Raw genomic sequence first — 18,382 nt, forward strand, 5'->3', positions numbered from 1 at the left:
CAGAATATGGAAATTCTGGAGACTCCAGATAGAGGAGGTTATTTCCTAACTTTTACTCGTATTTTCTGGATTTTATATAACTGGATTTTAGGTGACTGGTCAAATACAGCTCGATAATTCTTGCATCTGTAAGATAATTCTTCTATGAATGAATACCTCAAATAATTTTCTACATGTACTGATTTTAACTTTCCACGTGTAAACAGTGGTAATAATAAGCAGTTGTTCAAAAACAGCATTATTGTCAAAAATTATATTCTCATATAAATAATGATCTACCCAATTTAGGGTATTTCAGCAATTTTCATCGACTCCATTATTATGTTAATTACAAATCTATTGTTAAGGATGTTGTTTGAAAAACATTGGCCATAAATAAGAGGTAAACTCTAATTAGTAATTTGCATTATTTATTCAAAATATGTCTCACACAATGATTTATATGATACAATTTATGTAGAATTAATTGACAGTGATATATTTCATAGACAATATTTGTTGACTAAATGCTATCCATTGTTGTGTTATGATTTTATGAATCAATATTCTGTTCAATTTATTTTATTATTAAAAATAAAATAGCGGGCAAGAGGTTGGTAATAATAACACTTATTTATCTTCATTTATTTATTATAAAGATACTTTTCTAGTTTTTAATCACAACATTGCTTATTTTTAATAACAATCCAATAGATCTTAAAATCTATTTATGGATGATTTCACAACGAAAAGATAATAATTGATTAGCGTAACAAAAATACTGTGATAGATCTTTTTTTTGTCATATGTTAGTCAATCTGTTGTTTAGGCTATCCAACACTTATCTATAAGGTGTGATACCGTCTTTTAAAAGTATCCACTACTTATATATTAATGGCAGTTACATGGCAGTGTGTTACTTTGCACATTGTTAAAAATAAGGTACATATGTCGTAATACTTCTATCGATTTTCTTATAATTACAATAGTCTAATCTAAAATAATTATACAAACTTAAAACTAAATTTATATGCCTAATAGGATCAGGTCCACTAAAGCTTCAAACTAAATTATTTTCTGGTATGGAATGTGTTCACGCCTTTTTCGGATCAGCAGGGAAGTATAACCATTTGAATTCATAGCCTTTGAGACCGTATTTCGCGTCTTTTTCAGTTTCAGGCTTAGGCACATCTTCGGATAATAGATCCAAGACTTCTTGAGAAACCTTGGGGTGAAAACCTGTATCATCTGCTGTGTAATCGATCCTCGTTCTTACACCATTTCTACCAGTCACATAATAATAACCTTTCTTGGCTCCGTTGGTGTAACCTTCTTCAAAATGACCATGGAACCCTACAGTATAGTTGAAGGTGTATAGAAGCTGGGATATATCATCTGTGGTTATGCCAGGTGGTAGGCCTTGTTGCTCGCCAGGACGTAGTGCATGGATGTCTGTATTCTTATCAACTATTGACATTTGTGCGGTCACTAAGGTAGGCTTCACTGGTCCTGGTTGACTACCTGGAACTAAGCTTGGGTTTTGTGGACTAGCCGGGTCAAGACTTGCTCCGAAATTCTGTGCTGGTCCTGTATATTGTTTAGATGTTCTACCTGATCCCCCCTGTGGTTTTTCTCCGATACGAGGGGCAATATCTGGCAGTGCACTATTTGGAGCATTAGGTACAGCACCACTAGGTAAGGGACCATTTGGTGTGAGGCCACTAGATGAAGGACCATTGGGGGTTTGTACATTAGGGAAATTATTGTTCGGAGCGTTTAACTCGGGGCTGTTAGGTGCAAGAGCGTTGTTTGAAAGTGGTCTAGGTACTACGCCACTACTCGGAAGTTGAACTTGAACAGGTGTTTGAGGAATTTGTTGAGCATAATTGGGTTGTCCAGCTGGTGGTTGACTGGCGAAAGGACTCTGTGGTACATTACTGGGTAATGCAGGTGCGGGTGGTGAGAAAGGCAGTAGATTTTGAGGAACAAAGTTTGGTGGTGGGACTACTGTGGTCGTAGGAATACTACAAGACGAACATGACCTTCCTGGTGGTTCCAAAACTAGTGGTTTGAATGGAGTTTGAGGTTGTGATACAGAAACTGACGGTGAAACCGGAGGCGCAGGAACTGATGGTCTAGATGCAGGTACTCCTGCTGGAGGGGGGGCCGCCGGCGAATCAGGCAAGGACAGCGAATGGCCCTGTCTTGCAGAAGATGGCCCAGCTTTTCTGTCTGGTGCTGCAAATATGAAACACTTCTATCAAAAATACTCACAATGAATACCAAGAATTATATTATATAATGTAACATTTTATTTAAGCAGCATAAATTGATAAATAACTTACACGGACTTAATCGAATGTTCTTCGTTGACAATATCTTGAAACGGCCATCTTTGTCGGTGGCGTACACAGTGACATGGTAGACGTTATCAGCGGTGACGAATCCGAACTCGCCCATGATGATCCCGTCTTTGTCTGAAACGTCACAATCAATTGTATTATTAACTTGTTCGTTATAAGGTGTGTTATGTTTGTTAGCATTATATTTAAATAAGAAGATAACAAGCAAACGACTGCCCTGTCAAGGCTTCGTAATTTATAACCTGACATTTTTACTGTTTCGCGTAAAGCAATAAATATGTACCTACTACGGTGACGCGAAAATAGGAAATAATAAACTTAAACAACAATAATATAATGCTAAACATTAGCAGTGCAGTGGTTAACAATTTTCCCAAACCTAAAGCTGTGTATAATTCGGTATCTAACTGTCTCACAAGGCTTCGTTCCAGCCCTATAAAAATAATTTAATTTCTTGTTTTTAGTAAAGCATTTATAGGTTAAAGTCATTTACACTTTATTCATACAATCTAACCAACTTTTATATTTGTTAGTAACGATATTTTAAGCAACTACTTAATTTTAGATTGCGCAATTTATTATTCTTAATATGTGATTCTGTTCACGTGGACGATAATATGAAGAGCTTGTTCTACTCGCAACGTGACAAGAAGTCTAGTGACCTTGTAGCAGTACCTACCTCTAAATAATCTGAAGAAGTTATCACAGCTTTTAAAGTCATGTAAATAAAGCTTTTATTTACAAGAAAATGAATACTTAAGTTATTCGTCGTATATGTTTAAGCTTTTAATGTTATCCACCCAAGTGTTAACTGTCTAACGACCGGTAAATTAAGATTATTTATTTGATGATATCACCAAATTAAAACCAAATTGGTTGAATACGAAAAGATTCAAATAACATTAAATCAACATTTGATTCATCAAGTTGAATGTTTTTCGCCGGTTTTTGACAATTGCTTTGGTATTCTAATTCGTTTGATATTTGCTGTAAGTTGACATGCAACTTTGATTGAACATTAAGAACCATAAAAGATACATAAATTAGTGTATGCATGTTTCCATTTAAAATGGATAATTGATATTCATTAGTGGTAATATATCTCCCAAAATGCAGTTTAAATTTACTATTTATTCAGATCTTATCATAATACTATTTTTATTATCTTAAATTAAGTGTTTGTACATTCCGAAATGCTATTGATTATGATAATTTTCAATACTCGACTTCAAATGACTAAAATAGTCTGTCTACGCAATTCGAATTTAAGGATGAATCAAATATTATTTTTATTCAAAATATTATTAAAAATGTTGCTCAAAGTGTAGATATGTAGTATGAATACAAAAATCTTCTATTTCAAATTGACGCATAATTTCTATTTGAAGTTGTAAATAGCTTTAAAGTTCTATGATTTCTACTCTAAAGAAAGATAAATGAACTATAAAAAATACAGTTGTTGCAAGATTTTTTTGCGTTCAAGCCCAAAATGAGAATCTTTTCAAAACGAAACCACAACAGTTCACATTTTATGTATTGAAAGGAGACGTTTTTACCCACAATAGTTGCTATCATGTACTTATTAGTTTTACAAGAAAATTTATTAATTATTTACCTTTTTTCTCATGTCGGTGTTGTTGTTTGTTGCCCTCGATCTCAACATTGAAGCCGAACTCATACGGTCTGTTCTCGTCCGTATATTTGTCAGCACATTGAGCTTGCACTAGAAAGCATAATAATATGCTTACTGCAAACCCTAAACTTCTATAGTGATGCATCTGAAATAAAAGAGAAAAAAATACTTTTCATTTGACATAACTTGAGTATATGCATACATTAAGGTGTATGAAATACACGCATATTTCATCATTTAGAATGTAGTCCCATTATAATAGGGGACCAACATATATCTTATATGGTCACATATCGCGCATCAATGAGCAATCTTTTTCTAAATGTTACGCTAAAGACATGAAAATAAACTTAGAGACATATAAAAAAATATATTTTGCCGTTTTTTGTTAATCCATAAATTAATATTTTTGCAAATTAAGACTCAGAAAGTATTTATTACAATAATTTCGTCGGTAAACTGTAAATTAATTGATTTCGAATCCAGACGCATGAGAATATTTGCGTAAGTTTTTAATACTAATTGAACACGTAATACGCATGTACAAATAGCCACTGATTACGAATCATTTTCACGATGGCATTCGAAAAGACTCGCGGCATCCTTCTAGCTATTCAGCAATTAGAATGTGTTTATTAAAAATTGACAGGGCGAAGTACTTCCTAAATATTATGTCATTGGCTAAAACAGAACTTGATGTCAAGGAGAATAAGTAAACATATTCGCCACGATAAGTACGTTATACATACATACATAATGGGTAGGCAGAGATCAAAGAACGCCACTTGATCGTCACGTCGCCACGATCCTTACAAATATCCCTTGCCTCATTCACATCTATAGATCTTGTCATACAGGACCGCAATTTAGAAGTACTACGAATCTGAGTTTTTGCAAGCCATCGCTGATAAAATATGTGTATGTAAAGTACTCAATGACTTTATAATACAGTAGATTGTGCGTTTACATGTGTAAAGTAAGAAATTATCAGTAAAACATCATTCAGTTTCAAACATATTACCTGCCAGAATTCTACAGTCAGTCGTTTGTCAGTGTAGTGTTGGACATGGGTAAACTATAGACTCATCGTAAATTATGATAAAATTACACTGTGGTATACACATAGTGATAGGACATTGTAGTTACAAGATGTTCTGCTTAGTTTAATGATTATGTTATACAAATCTACAGCGGAACGTATAATACAGATGAGTAGATCCCGTATTTTTAATATATTAATACTTTACATTAAATTAATATATTGCAATGTAGCAAGCAGGCATGTAGTAAAACTGAAAAGTAGCTTTAAAATAGAGAAATAAAACATATAATTGCGAATAATTTTCGTAAAATAACCTTTGACAGTAAGGAGAGGAGTACTTGTAGGCTTTCTTTAGAATATAACTTTAAAATTCCCCAATTATGAGAAAATGTTGATGGATCATGGTCTATCGTATCGATGTGACTGGATATGAATAATTTGTGCACATCATCGATTAACTGAGCAAACAATGTTTATAAGCGAGGCGGAACTTCAATATTAACTTATGGTAATAACTAGTAATTACATATATATTTTTTGACCACATTCTATTTGACAAAACTTGAGGCGTGAGCTTTTTACAGTTGACGCATAATTGTTTTTCTTTTGGCCAGAATTATTTTTTGAATAAAAAGTGGTAGCTATTTGCTTTTCTCGGGTGCCTGGTCTATAAGTAGAATTACTTTCAAGCGCTTAAAGAGTACACACTAGTATACAATTATACATATATCGTGTACAAGCTGGGTGGCCCATATTTGGAAAGCATACGAGCATAATACGTATTTATATATTTTTATACCTACCTATGTAGGTATATATATTTTATTCTGTAATACCTTTTATATATTTGTCGTGGGGTACTTGAAAAGGAGTAATGGAATATAAGAGTTTTTGAAATAATAAGGTTCTTTTCTATTCATAGAACTAACGTTTAGTGACTGTGACGTCTGTGACTGTTTAAGAAGGATTCAGTTGTACATACATAAGGCAAGTAATTATACAATCACTACTGATTTAGTACATTACCAGTTTGTTGTTGAATATTTTACCGTTGTATTTATAGGCTGTTGATTGCATGTTGATTTATCATTACATAAATAATTTTATAATATGTAATCATAATAACATGTAAAAGCTATGTAGGAAATAGTATAATAGTATATATTATCGTAGAGTACATCGTAACAACTTAGTTTGTGTTTACACTAATACATGTCAAAGTTTAATTACGACTACTGTCTGAATCGACCACGGAAATAAGTTAAACTTCTTAACTCAAAAACCAACAGCTTATTATGAGGTGGCAATCAGTCTAAGAACTTATTAAGCCGCGTAAAAGATAGCCGATTAAACCGTAGTACGCATATAAAGCCGTAAAATGTTCAGATGATCATTTTAAGATAAGTTAACGTTAAACGTGCTATGTGATTGGTCACGCGTAAAGCCTCGATTGGTTTAATTTAAAGGTTTTGCTAATAGCTCGTCTCGTCCTAGACTAAACAATGGTATTTCCTACACTCAGCATTATGTTATCGTGCCATCTCGCATCGTTTACTGAATTGAATTGTATGCAAAATTGTTCGTCGTCCTAATCGCGTAGTTGTAGGAAAAAGCGCAAGTGATCAATTAAATCTTAATAAAAATACACAATAGGTGGCTTTATAATGATAATGTTAAGCTTTTCTGCAGCTCTTGATAGTACATTAAAGCTGGCTCTATGCAATTTATACAAATATTCTCTGTTCTATAGCAATTAATTCATCCCGGCAGAAGAGTGAAGATAACTGTACACTCATGCGTAACTTAGTTTCCTGATACATCAACACGTAATTATAATATATGACCGATGTCAAAACTACACATATTACTCATATATATTTATGTAGTAGCGTATTAACATGAGTGATTAATTGCTACAAGTTTTTTATGTAAACCATTAATTAAAAAGCCATATTAGTGATGTTAGATAAGTATCTCATGTTCTCGTTAATTTTCCACATTTTTGTTGATAATAGATGTCAGCTAGGCCTAAATTGAGCCATAAATAGTATTGATACTGTACTTAAACGTATTGGTTTCAAATTAAGTTATAAATTGTCGATTTTGTATGAGTTGTTTTCTGTACGACTTTTTATAATTGTAGTCAAACTTTTTATTTTTATTAGATGACATTTTGGCCAAGCATACAAATATGACTAGGTACCCAATATTTTTCAATAAATCAGTATTAGTCTCCACGAATATTCTTCAATGCATAACACTTTTATGTTGCGATATAATAACGATGGCTTCGTTAGATTTATCTAACAGTTAGTCAGATTTCATTCATAGATCAGATTAGATAAAGGATCCTGTGGCATCGGACTGCCTGTGATATTTTACTAATTGGTGATAAAATTATTATTTTTTGTTATAGTTGAACAATAGTTTTTATCGTCACGTTAATTTTATGATAATATTCAAAGACAAACGATAAATATCTTTATTAGCATACAAATAGTAGCCAAACAGATTTTAATGTTAGCGGAATATTTATGTGTCTTTACTACTTTAAATATATAATATGTACTTTAAATATATAATATAATTTTCATTATGTTTGCATTTTAATTACAAACTGAATCCAATTTACGACGTTTTACAATATTGTCTACAAAAAATCATTGTAAAATCTAAATATGAATTGAGATTTATTCAAATCCGTGTCACAACTTTATGAACTGGTAGTAACCGTTTATTGCCTACATAAAAAATAATAGCACATTTTAATAAGTTCCCGTAGATATCTGTTCGTTATCGTAACAAGGTAGTGATGTGTTGGCGGATAAATAAAGATCCAATGTAATTAAAAAAATAAACCAGTTATACAAGTTCGCATTTTGTATCTATTTGCGAAAAGTGTGACATGGAATTAATCGACACGAATAATACGTAATTTCTATATTAATAGCAAAATATTTGAGCACACGTTACGCCAATACGTTTAAGATACACTTGTAACACAATGTATCAAATTATCTATTCATTATTAAACAAATATTTAATTTAATAGCGACATAAATGACACATTTTGGAATTAAGAGCATTTAAAGCTTCTGTTACAGATTAGGTATTAAGATTTATGGGCGTTTGAGCAAATGATACAGATTTTATAGTTGATTTTAGCATTATTATGAATGAATTTAATTCAAATGAATGTTTTTATTATGATGTTGATATGTTAAATGACTCTAATGTGAAAACGCTAAGATTTATGTATGTATATTATGAGATTAATTATTATTATTAAAGTCCGTGACTGATTCGTGGTCGTGCCACCTGTTGAGCCGGTTCGTATTTAAATTTTGTATTTTTATTAGATTCAAACACGTGAAAGTGTCAATGGCAGAGACGAGAAGTTTAATGATGGTAACGTTATTTATATTGTTCTGTGCAAGGGGGGTGAAAAAGTTTGCTGCTAACACGTGATACTAAAGTTTGGATAGCACTGTAACATTATAACGTATTTTTTGTCAAATGAGCAATTTTATTACTCAGTTTATTGGCTGTAAAATGTTTTCATTGACATATCAATATCGCCGCAAAAAACAAGTTGCAATAATGCTTTATTATTACACAGATTAGAAACAGTTAATTAAATATTTGTAGTCAACGTAACATAAAATTAATGCGTAAAATTGATTATCTATTTATTCAATTATTTATTTGATAAAGTAATTGCTACGATGCGCTTTGTTCGCATTCCGAAAATAAATTCTCAAATATTATTAACGTGTTATTTGCGGAATAAAATTTTAATTCCTAATGGGTAAAATTTTTAAGTAATCGTACTCCTACCTCTGGCTAGATATAAAAGATATTATTCGTTTGATAGCAGCCATTAGACTGCCGACCTTTAACCTCTGTGGAATAATATTAGTTTTTAAATTTACCTAATGGTGTCACAAAACTTTTCAAATGTATTTTGTATTAATACAAGGCCTTCAATATTCATTTCCAAATTAGATTTTAAAGGTAACCTGTGTCTCTAATACTTCTATATTCATAATAATATGTTAAAATGTCATCGTCTGCGTATTTTTGTAATACAGAGATGTATAAACATTTTACCAGTTATTTAGTGGCAGGTAATAGTAGCTTTATAGGAAATGTAGTAGATACCAAGATACAAATAAGATTATAGAAAGAATTTTAGTTGAAGGTGTGAATGGCGGCTGTATATTGTTAGTCGGATGGTAAATCTTAGATCTCGCAGAATACTTAATTTATAGTTTCAAAAACTCACTTTAATTGATACGACGAACAATTATCTGAGTTTTCATCCGCCCCACCTGAATACCAAATGTTTACGCCTTGACTAATGTCAACGATATCGTAAAATTTTATAGCGATCATAAAAATGTAATGCATTAGAAGTAGGTGTTTTATTGAATCACGCTCATTAAAATGGTTTATCGATTTAATTCCGCCTTGTGGAAAAACGTGAAAATCACTCTCAAGTAGGCTTTTGGAATACGATACCTACGTAATAAGATAAATAAGAAATTAACAGTGCGTTACTACTTAAGGAATGTCCAAAATAAGTAATGACCGTGTTATAATTGAATAGAGTACATTACTTTGTAATGAAGTTTGTGTAGTACATACCATAACAGTTTTTGATTTTCTTGATAATATCTTTACAATTTTCCTATCTTGTCTGAATTGAGAGTTTCTGTTCAATCATTGACTAAAGATTTCCACAAATTTTCACAACAAGGGCTAAGTTTAGCACTGACGAGGTGACATAAATTATAAAATGTTTGCAGAAGCTATTCACAAGTGCACAATGGGATCGTATATCTACTTTGTTATACCGACTGTTAAATTGTAATGTATGAGGTATTTATTGTAAATATCGGCGATCATTCAACTATGTTACGAACTTTATTTTGTTACTAAGAGGACACATGGTTTAGATGTCCAGGTGGATATTTGCTACTCAATCATGCTAAAACTATTGAATGGAATGGATTATTTGGATGAAAATGTGTGTCCATAGCTTGTCATCTTTTCACGCGGGCAATATAGCGGGTATAAGCTAGTATACGATATTCAGTTAAAATTTCTTCTGTGTGATTTAATCATGTATACTTTATGTAGAAGCAGGTATGTTTTCGCCGATAGTGTTTACTTTTCCTCAATAAATAAAAGTTTTATTTACTTAAGAACTTACGGAGCTACTTAAGATTTTGAACTAATGTGTTTTGTATTTTAAGTAGCGCGGAAAATGTTTAATACGTAATTTATATAAATCAGCATGACCGTCGTTTTTGTATCATTTCCACGAAATAAGGAAATCGTTAAGATCCTCGTTTAAGGTTAGAGGGTGGATGAACTGATATAACGATGTACTTGTATATTTGCTGTGTGACGTTAGATGCATTTCAGCGCTTTGTTTGTAAAAGTGCTCTTCTAGCAAAACTGTATGTACAAAAAACTAATATATTTTTCAAGTTAATTTTTTTTTATGTTGATATACATAATTACATGCGTATATGTTCACTAAATTTTAATTATTTCTGATTAAGTATTTGGTTTTATTCAAATGCCCATCAACGTCCCTACATAAAAAAATTGATACAAGGTTTAGATTTTTGAAGGATAGTAAAAATATTAAATTATATTAATCATTAGCATCGAGCAATGATCATACGTGTGTCTATCTTATCAATAAAAGTTACAATCGCCAAAATTCCACAACTAATTACAGCTTTTTTGTTTTTTATAATTATTGTTTAAATGCAATATTACGATTACACTAATTAATGGCATGTCAACTCACCTTATATGCTTAATCCTATTTGTTAAATCGGCCGGAGTACCGCGGCCCGTTGCGCAAGAGTTCGCACGAGACTGTGCCGATTCTTTGGTCTACGTAATTTATTAATACTTCTGCTTAGAACAGCTAGACGACGGACAGTAGCGACATGGTATTGTACCTATGGCCATATTTATTGCAATGCTACCGTTTGTTTCCGCACCAGATGATCACAGTCACGAATACAAACGATGTCACGATTAATGTGTAATTATTTGTAATTATGCTTGTTATTTGTATATGCCCTTTTCATAAATAAAATAGCATTCAGGATGTATGAAAAGCTTAATTTAATAGAAGGTAGATTTTTCACGACAAAAATATATAATTACTGTGTGTTCGCAAAAATAAATAGCTACAGTCTATTACTCACGTATTCTAAGTAAATAATTACTTGATTATTAGTTTATGCGCACATCTTACCCGTTAATTATTGGTTGCTTAACAGCTTATAAAGTTATCTATGAAATCAAGGATTATTGTGTAAACAGCAATCTAAACAATAAACATTCACCGCATCACAAATTATCGCAAAATCGAAGATAAAGTTTTATTATCGAGATATCCTTATATTTTCCTCAGAGAGGCTTCAAAAAATTAGGTAGTTATGTTTCTATTGATACTGTTCTACCGTAGTTCGTTCATTTGGGATTATTTTTAAAATGTATTCGTGTTTGTTTTGCCGCAGACAAAACTTTGTCTAGATGTCTACAATTAACTAAATAAATAATATCATAATATTGATGTTTAGTGTAAGCTTTAATTCTGTAAAATTGATTTTTAAGAAAAACTTTATTAATATCAAGGCTTTATTGTAATTATCGAAGTGTATGATGTAATAAAACCAACAATATGTCAGTACTGTTATGAAAAGATGTTATGATTTAATATGGAGTTTAGAAAATTGGAACTCTAATCCCATTTCGCTATAAACATGTTTTATAGCAAGATGGCAATACAGGTGCAATTGTCTGTGGTCGCTTCAAATTGAATACATGTAAATTCAGAATGTTAAAAATAAAATAAGGCTACATGAGCTTTTTCTTTTTTAATGGCAATAACTTAACAGAAATATAAATGACTGACAAATTAGGGTGATAAGCAATGCCTTAAACATTATTGATTGAAGAATATAGTAAACGTCAAATCAGTACATTCTACTTATATATATATGAAAATAAAACATTCGATTGAATTAATTATTAATGCGCCGTTATTAACATCTTAATTAAGACATGGATATTATAAAATTTGTTTAGGTATTGCAAATATCGAGTTTTATTATGTTATAATAGCGGAAAATAAACAAAGAACTAAAATTAAATTAAAGAACATAAATATCGGTCGTCTTCTAATACAATCTAAAGGATTCAATTGAATTATAGGATTCTACAGGTGCAACAGTAAAAGGAGCCAAATCTTAGAAAGCAATAGTTAACGATACGTATGTTTCAATGAGTTGCATTCAATTCACCGTTTATGGATGTGTCGCATAATATAACCTATTCGATAGATAAAGACATAATAAATGAATGAAAAGTACTGGCAAAATTCTCCTTAATAAGTACCCACGTTTATCCAAAAGTGATACCGGGCCTTATTGATTTGTTTTGATATTTCATGCGAAACCCGTCAACGTGATGATTGTAACCACACCCACATATAGCTAATTTTATCATATTAAGCGTCATTGTATATAAGAAGACGAGCCTATGACCAAAATTTGACATACAAGTACTTATCAATTAATTCAATACGATGTTACGTTGGTGATTCATCTATTTATTACTTAAAAACAATTTAATAAGGAATATATTATAGGTTTAAATGACTTGCGAGTTTACAACAGAAAATTTAATTTATTTGACAAGTTGACTAGACGAATAGCGTGGCACAGGTCAAGTATTAAACGATGGCATGTATAATACTGAATAAGTAATAATAATTGCTTATTATAATCTGTGAATGAAATAAGCATCTTCAAAAATTCACACAAAATATATAATTTGCATTATAATACTAATAGGAACTTGATTTAATAATGGGGTTGAACCCCATTATTAAATCAAGTTCCTCTTATAAATTAGCCAATCAGTGTCAGACGGTCGGCAGTCTCCGACCAATAATCGTATTAAACATATTTTTATGTGTGATTTTCCTTTGACAGACTGATACGATCGCGATACAAAGAGACGAACGTTTGGTCAATGTGTCCAATAATGATCGATAATTTGCTGACATTTTACTTTTGCATAATAGTATCAGGTTTCATTGATCAATAAATTATGTATACTTTATGATGATTACAGATGTCACTTCTGCTGTATCTGTGTATCACCGTATAAATTTGTCACGATGTTATTTCCATAAAATATTATTTATAGTGTTTAACTAATCCGCCTCGTCGTTTACTCCCAGAGCATGTTCGTTAGCGACAAGTTACCGTTAACTTTATGTCCCTAAAATCACATAAATTAGTATATTTATACAATAAACTGATTTATTTACTTTTCAACCTCACCCAGCAAAATATATAGATATGGCACAAAATATTCTTTCCTACATAAATGTTTCAAATTATAACCGGTACCATAAAACGAAACCACAGAAATTTACTGCTTCTGGTTCCTCACAAAAATGTTAAAATGAAATCACGCCTATAACAATTCTTCTAGAGTAATAATAACTGAGGTAACAGTCAATAACACATGAATAAAAGATCTTCGTGATTGGAAATACTTCTACATTACGCGAGGCCTGAAGAATTGCAAAATTCTATTCTAAAATATGGACAGAAACTAAATTTTATAATTAATAAAATTCTGTTAAAAATAAATTTAGTGGTATGCATTATACGTACCATTTTGAAAATTTGTTGTTTTTGGATTGAACTTTCTTACGTCCTTTTGTACCTATATCACAAAGACACAGCCAAATAATAATAAAATTAAGGTAAACTAAGAATACACCACACAAATATTTTTCGTCTAGACTGTTCACGTGCTTTGGTGGTAATAATTCGTTTTGTCCGTTCAATTATGTATAAACTCTATAGGTACGAATACATCAATCTATAGTTGCAGGATTAAAGCATTCGACGTGTACAGAATACCAAATTGTCTCTCCGTTTGCAATATTTGCATACACAATTGAACTAAAGCCTTACTACAGATTAGTCGTGGGCCCATGTGCTTAATCTGTTTCTTCAAGAGTCAGATGTATGTTTGTAATAGACTCATATCACAAGAGCAATTCTTAGTGCCGGAGTTCATTAAAAAAAGTTATCAAACGGATTTGTGACTGCTTATTTTTATAATTATAATACAAATTTGTTGTCAAGAGATCTAACAGAGGGTTGCCCTACGTATATATAGCTGTGATACTGACCCTTAGTTTTGAAATCTATAAATAAACATTTGATGAAAATGATTATTGGAACCAATAAAGTTTAATTGTTTAAAGACATAGCTTTACTTTGTTCTAAGTCAGCATACGTTAGTAAGTGAAATGAGAAATCGAAATATTTCTGAAAAAAATTATAACTGTAAATAGACCCGGTGATGTAAGTATAAAAATGTAAGTTTAATAAAATATTTCTACATTTTCGAATCAAAAGAAATAAATGAGTTTACCAAAAGTTAAAGTAGTCCTTTGATCGGCACTTGAGAATGAAATACTAATTGTCAAAGGTCAGAATTGAATAATATTAAGTGTTTACTATACAATTGCCGGCATGATCAAGGCTGTGAGCGCATACCACTGGATGTAGTAGCTAGCTGGCCACTCTTCAATACGTAGGAAACCGTTTCCATGCAGAACAGACGAGGAAACGTAAAGTTCAAGTGATGCTTCAATGGACTCGTTATGGTTCAAAAACTACTAGTAAGTTAAATATTACATAAACATATACGTTATTTGTTTTGATTCGGTTTTATTTATACAAGACGTAATGCCGTCGATGCATAAAATTATAGTTTACCTCCACAATAATGGTTGTATTATGGTGAAGCAAACTTAATAGCTTCATATCTTGATCAGTTATTGATTTTTGAATACCTTTTGCCTTCGTAGCAATACGAAAATTGCATATTTTGCATTGAGTTTTTGTTGAGACGAGCTTTGCTGATTAAAATATTGTGTATATTTTGAAGATGCCATGTTAGTTGGTGGGACGGAAACTTAACTACAAGAACGATACTCTAACCTTTAAGTGTTGTATTTATCTTAGATTGTATGTTTTAAATTCCTCTTTCCTTCTATTTTGAAGACAAGTAAGTTACTTAGCTTTAGAGTGTTTATCATTAAAAATGATATACCGATAAATTTACCCGTCCATTAAAAATAAAACAGCTCTCACTTGAATACGTGGAAAACAATCGCACTTTTACAATACTGTTTTCTGCGCGCGGAGCTGCAATCGTAGGCTAATTTAAAACCACGATTCTTGTGGAAACTTTTTTTACAATATGGACAAATAAATGTCATAAATCAAACAAGATGTTTAGAGGCAGATCTAATCAAAAACGTTTTACGCGTTCTCCGTATATTTACAATTTTGTTTGGTGTGGACATGCAAATGGAAACACATTTGTACTCAATTAATTTGATTCAGCCTTGGGCAGTTTGTTAGATTAATATTGTCGAATAAATTTTGCAGCTTATTATTTTATCCTTAGGCACAAGCTGGGGGGCTGGCGCATATAGTTTAAAGGAATACATTTATTGTGGTTGAAATGATCAACGCTATCAAATATCTGATATGATAAAAGGATTTTATACAGTTTTCAGCACGCACTATCTATCTATCTATCTATCTATATAGATAGATAGATAGATAGCATGCACTTATTAAAACTACGTCAAGCATACCTTGCATGAGTCAATTTTTTATAATAAACCGTAGTGAATTAATATTTTACGACTAACAATAATTGGTTGTTATAACAACCAATACAATGATTATTATTGAAAATTTTTTTTTGATCAATTACCACATCTTGGTTGACAGCAGTCTATATTCGTCGATCTGCCTCTTTACAACATACAACGTTAATCTGTTCTTTACTAGTTAACCGAAATATTCTAGGTCAAAATATAAGGTTCAAGTTCTCTATGTAAATAAATCGATCGTGAGCAAATAATTCGCGCGTGAAGCATCATATTATGCATGTTATTTGCCGACTCCATGTTCCATTGTCTGCAATATACGAGAACACAATACCTGTTTAATATTCTGTTGTTAATTATCAATTTTCCAGTACAAAGATGTGTTTATTTTGTTCACCTGTACCTGCTAGATCGAGAATACCCTGCTTAATGAATTTACGTTATTGTTAAACCAGTCCTTTACGCTAAAGGCTAAATTTTGTTATAGAATATTTTGGTGAATATGCCGTAAATATATTAGTACAATATTAAGATTTCGTTACTTCACGACTTAATTAGAATCCAGTTTTAAGTTGTACCATAGAATTATTGGCGACCAGTTTTCATTTACAGTTACAATAAAATCCTTTTTTTAAACAAAATTAAATATATTTTTTTTACGCATTAAAACTGGTTTCGTCCACACGTTTTATAGGTAATGTACTTTATTCGATAAAACGCGAGCTTCTTTAATAAAACACTTAAATGCGTCAATAATGAACAGTGACGTCATAGTTTTATATTTCCGATTCAATAAAGTTCGAACCAAAATATTTGTTGGCAAATAAAAGGCATGTTTATTACCTGTTGACATCATTTCAACCTACATATTGCCTAATTGTTCAAGAATGATTTATACTTTTGTCGTAAATATCACAATAAAATCCGCTAATACTTTTGTAATCCTTGCCATCAAATAAAAAACATAAGTAAACCAAGTTATAAACTGGAGATTAATATAAATAAAATTTACAGCTTAAAATCCTATCCTGTCTTTCTCTATCCTATCTTTTCATAGAACTGTGTAGGTATGATTTTCAACTCGTTTTGATGTCGTCAACCTGTCAGCTAATTTCTCAGCTGGATATCTAATCGCTGCTTGTTTTACTACTAATTAAGCGCCGTTAAGTTCTTTCACCACATGATGTCACGTTTTCTATTTTAAATAAGAGGTTTGAAGAAAAAAAAGCTACTTAAACCTTTGTGTCAGACGACTTTTTGCTTCTTGAAGATCAATGGTTTATTTATATAATATTTAAATTCTGAATGTATTTTCCTCGTAGCTTCGGTAGGAACTATTATTTTCCCGTTTGTCCAAATTTAAATTGGTAATATTTACTATTTGTTGGTTTTTAGTAACTTTTGAGCTTATCTTTATTGCTTGTATTCACGTATCGCAACAACGTCCCCAAGTACCCTTTTAATATGTATATTAAATTAATAAAAATCTTACAAAGTTGCATGCTAATGATATGAACATATCCTAACAAGTAACAATGTTGAAGCTTATAAATAATTGCTGTTACGTTTGAAATCGTTAGCATTGTTCATTAGATCATGAATGACCTTTCTAATATGTGTGCATTGAAGAATCTATGTAGTTCAGGAACTCGACTCGGTCACGATTGATGACACCGTTCACGTCTGCAATTTACATTGGACTAAGGCTTGATTTCCTTCAAAGCCGATGTCGGTCGAGTACATCTGTAGAGCTTACGAATAAACACAAGGCTTTATTGGATACTGTACTTTTAATCAGACTTGGTCGGCAGTTGTTTCTGTGTAATATACGACCGACGCGAGCGACGGCGAGCTCAGCGTGCTTAACGAACGTTAACGTAAGAGGAAAGGAAGCCTTAAAGCCTTATATTGCGATGATACAAACCTTATTGTATTTAAATATTATTGAATAAATTAAATTTGCTGAGTAATTTTTATAAGGCGACACGAGCGATGACAGAGTTAAACATTTAATTTTGTGAATTGACTGACATCTACTTAATCTTCATTTATTTGATACTATATGTTTAGTTTGCGATAGTTTAAGTAGATCTCTTCATTAATTAATTTGGCTGGTAAATAATGTAATATTCAGATTCATGTCCCATAAGTAAGCCATTAAGTGGGTCAATAATAACCAAATCAAAGCTACTAGTATAACTGTATGCGTAGTTCTAAAGAATTTTTAATGAGCTTTACAAGATCGATTTGCAAAAACAAAGACAAGTAAATTATTTTTTGTCGATAATCTTTTACCGTAACTATCTACATATGTATAATATCCTGGTTGTATATGGTAGGTGTTAATAAAGTAACGTGTATTCATTACTTGTTATTTGACGTAATTCTTGAATATCAATTTACATAAATTCGATGAAGTGATTTTACTAAATCTTATAGTATCACTAACGCCATCTAGTTTTCACACAAGTAAAATTCAACAAACTTAACACTGCTAGTCGTATTATCGCGAAATATACGACAGGCGTCTATGATGCTTTGTTTCCCCTTTGAAAGTATACTAGCTTGTCTAAAATGACTAGGCTAGGCTTTCCTCTAAAACTTATTTAAAAGACCTT

The 18,382-nt window shown here is 31.5% G+C and overlaps 1 protein-coding gene across 2 annotated transcripts; it reads right to left on the minus strand.

Moving 5' to 3' along the window:
• Positions 1-623: 623 nt before the first annotated feature.
• LOC142972955 (uncharacterized) lies at positions 624-13,877 on the minus strand. Of its 2 annotated transcripts, none has more exons than XM_076114421.1 (4): positions 13,738-13,877; positions 3,958-4,120; positions 2,325-2,456; positions 624-2,217 (listed from the first exon to the last, which is right to left on the minus strand). In XM_076114421.1, the coding sequence occupies exons 1-4, from the start codon at positions 13,738-13,740 to the stop codon at positions 1,073-1,075; spliced, it is 1,443 nt and encodes a 480-aa protein (XP_075970536.1). In that variant the 5' UTR covers positions 13,741-13,877; the 3' UTR covers positions 624-1,072. The 2 variants fall into 2 exon arrangements, with proteins under 2 accessions (XP_075970536.1, XP_075970537.1); XM_076114422.1 differs by lacking the exon at positions 13,738-13,877 and adding an exon at positions 10,842-10,943.
• Positions 13,878-18,382: the final 4,505 nt, after the last annotated feature.

This window comes from Anticarsia gemmatalis, chromosome 5, assembly GCF_050436995.1.
Source record: "Anticarsia gemmatalis isolate Benzon Research Colony breed Stoneville strain chromosome 5, ilAntGemm2 primary, whole genome shotgun sequence".
In the NCBI taxonomy this organism is placed as follows: domain Eukaryota; kingdom Metazoa; phylum Arthropoda; class Insecta; order Lepidoptera; family Erebidae; genus Anticarsia; species Anticarsia gemmatalis.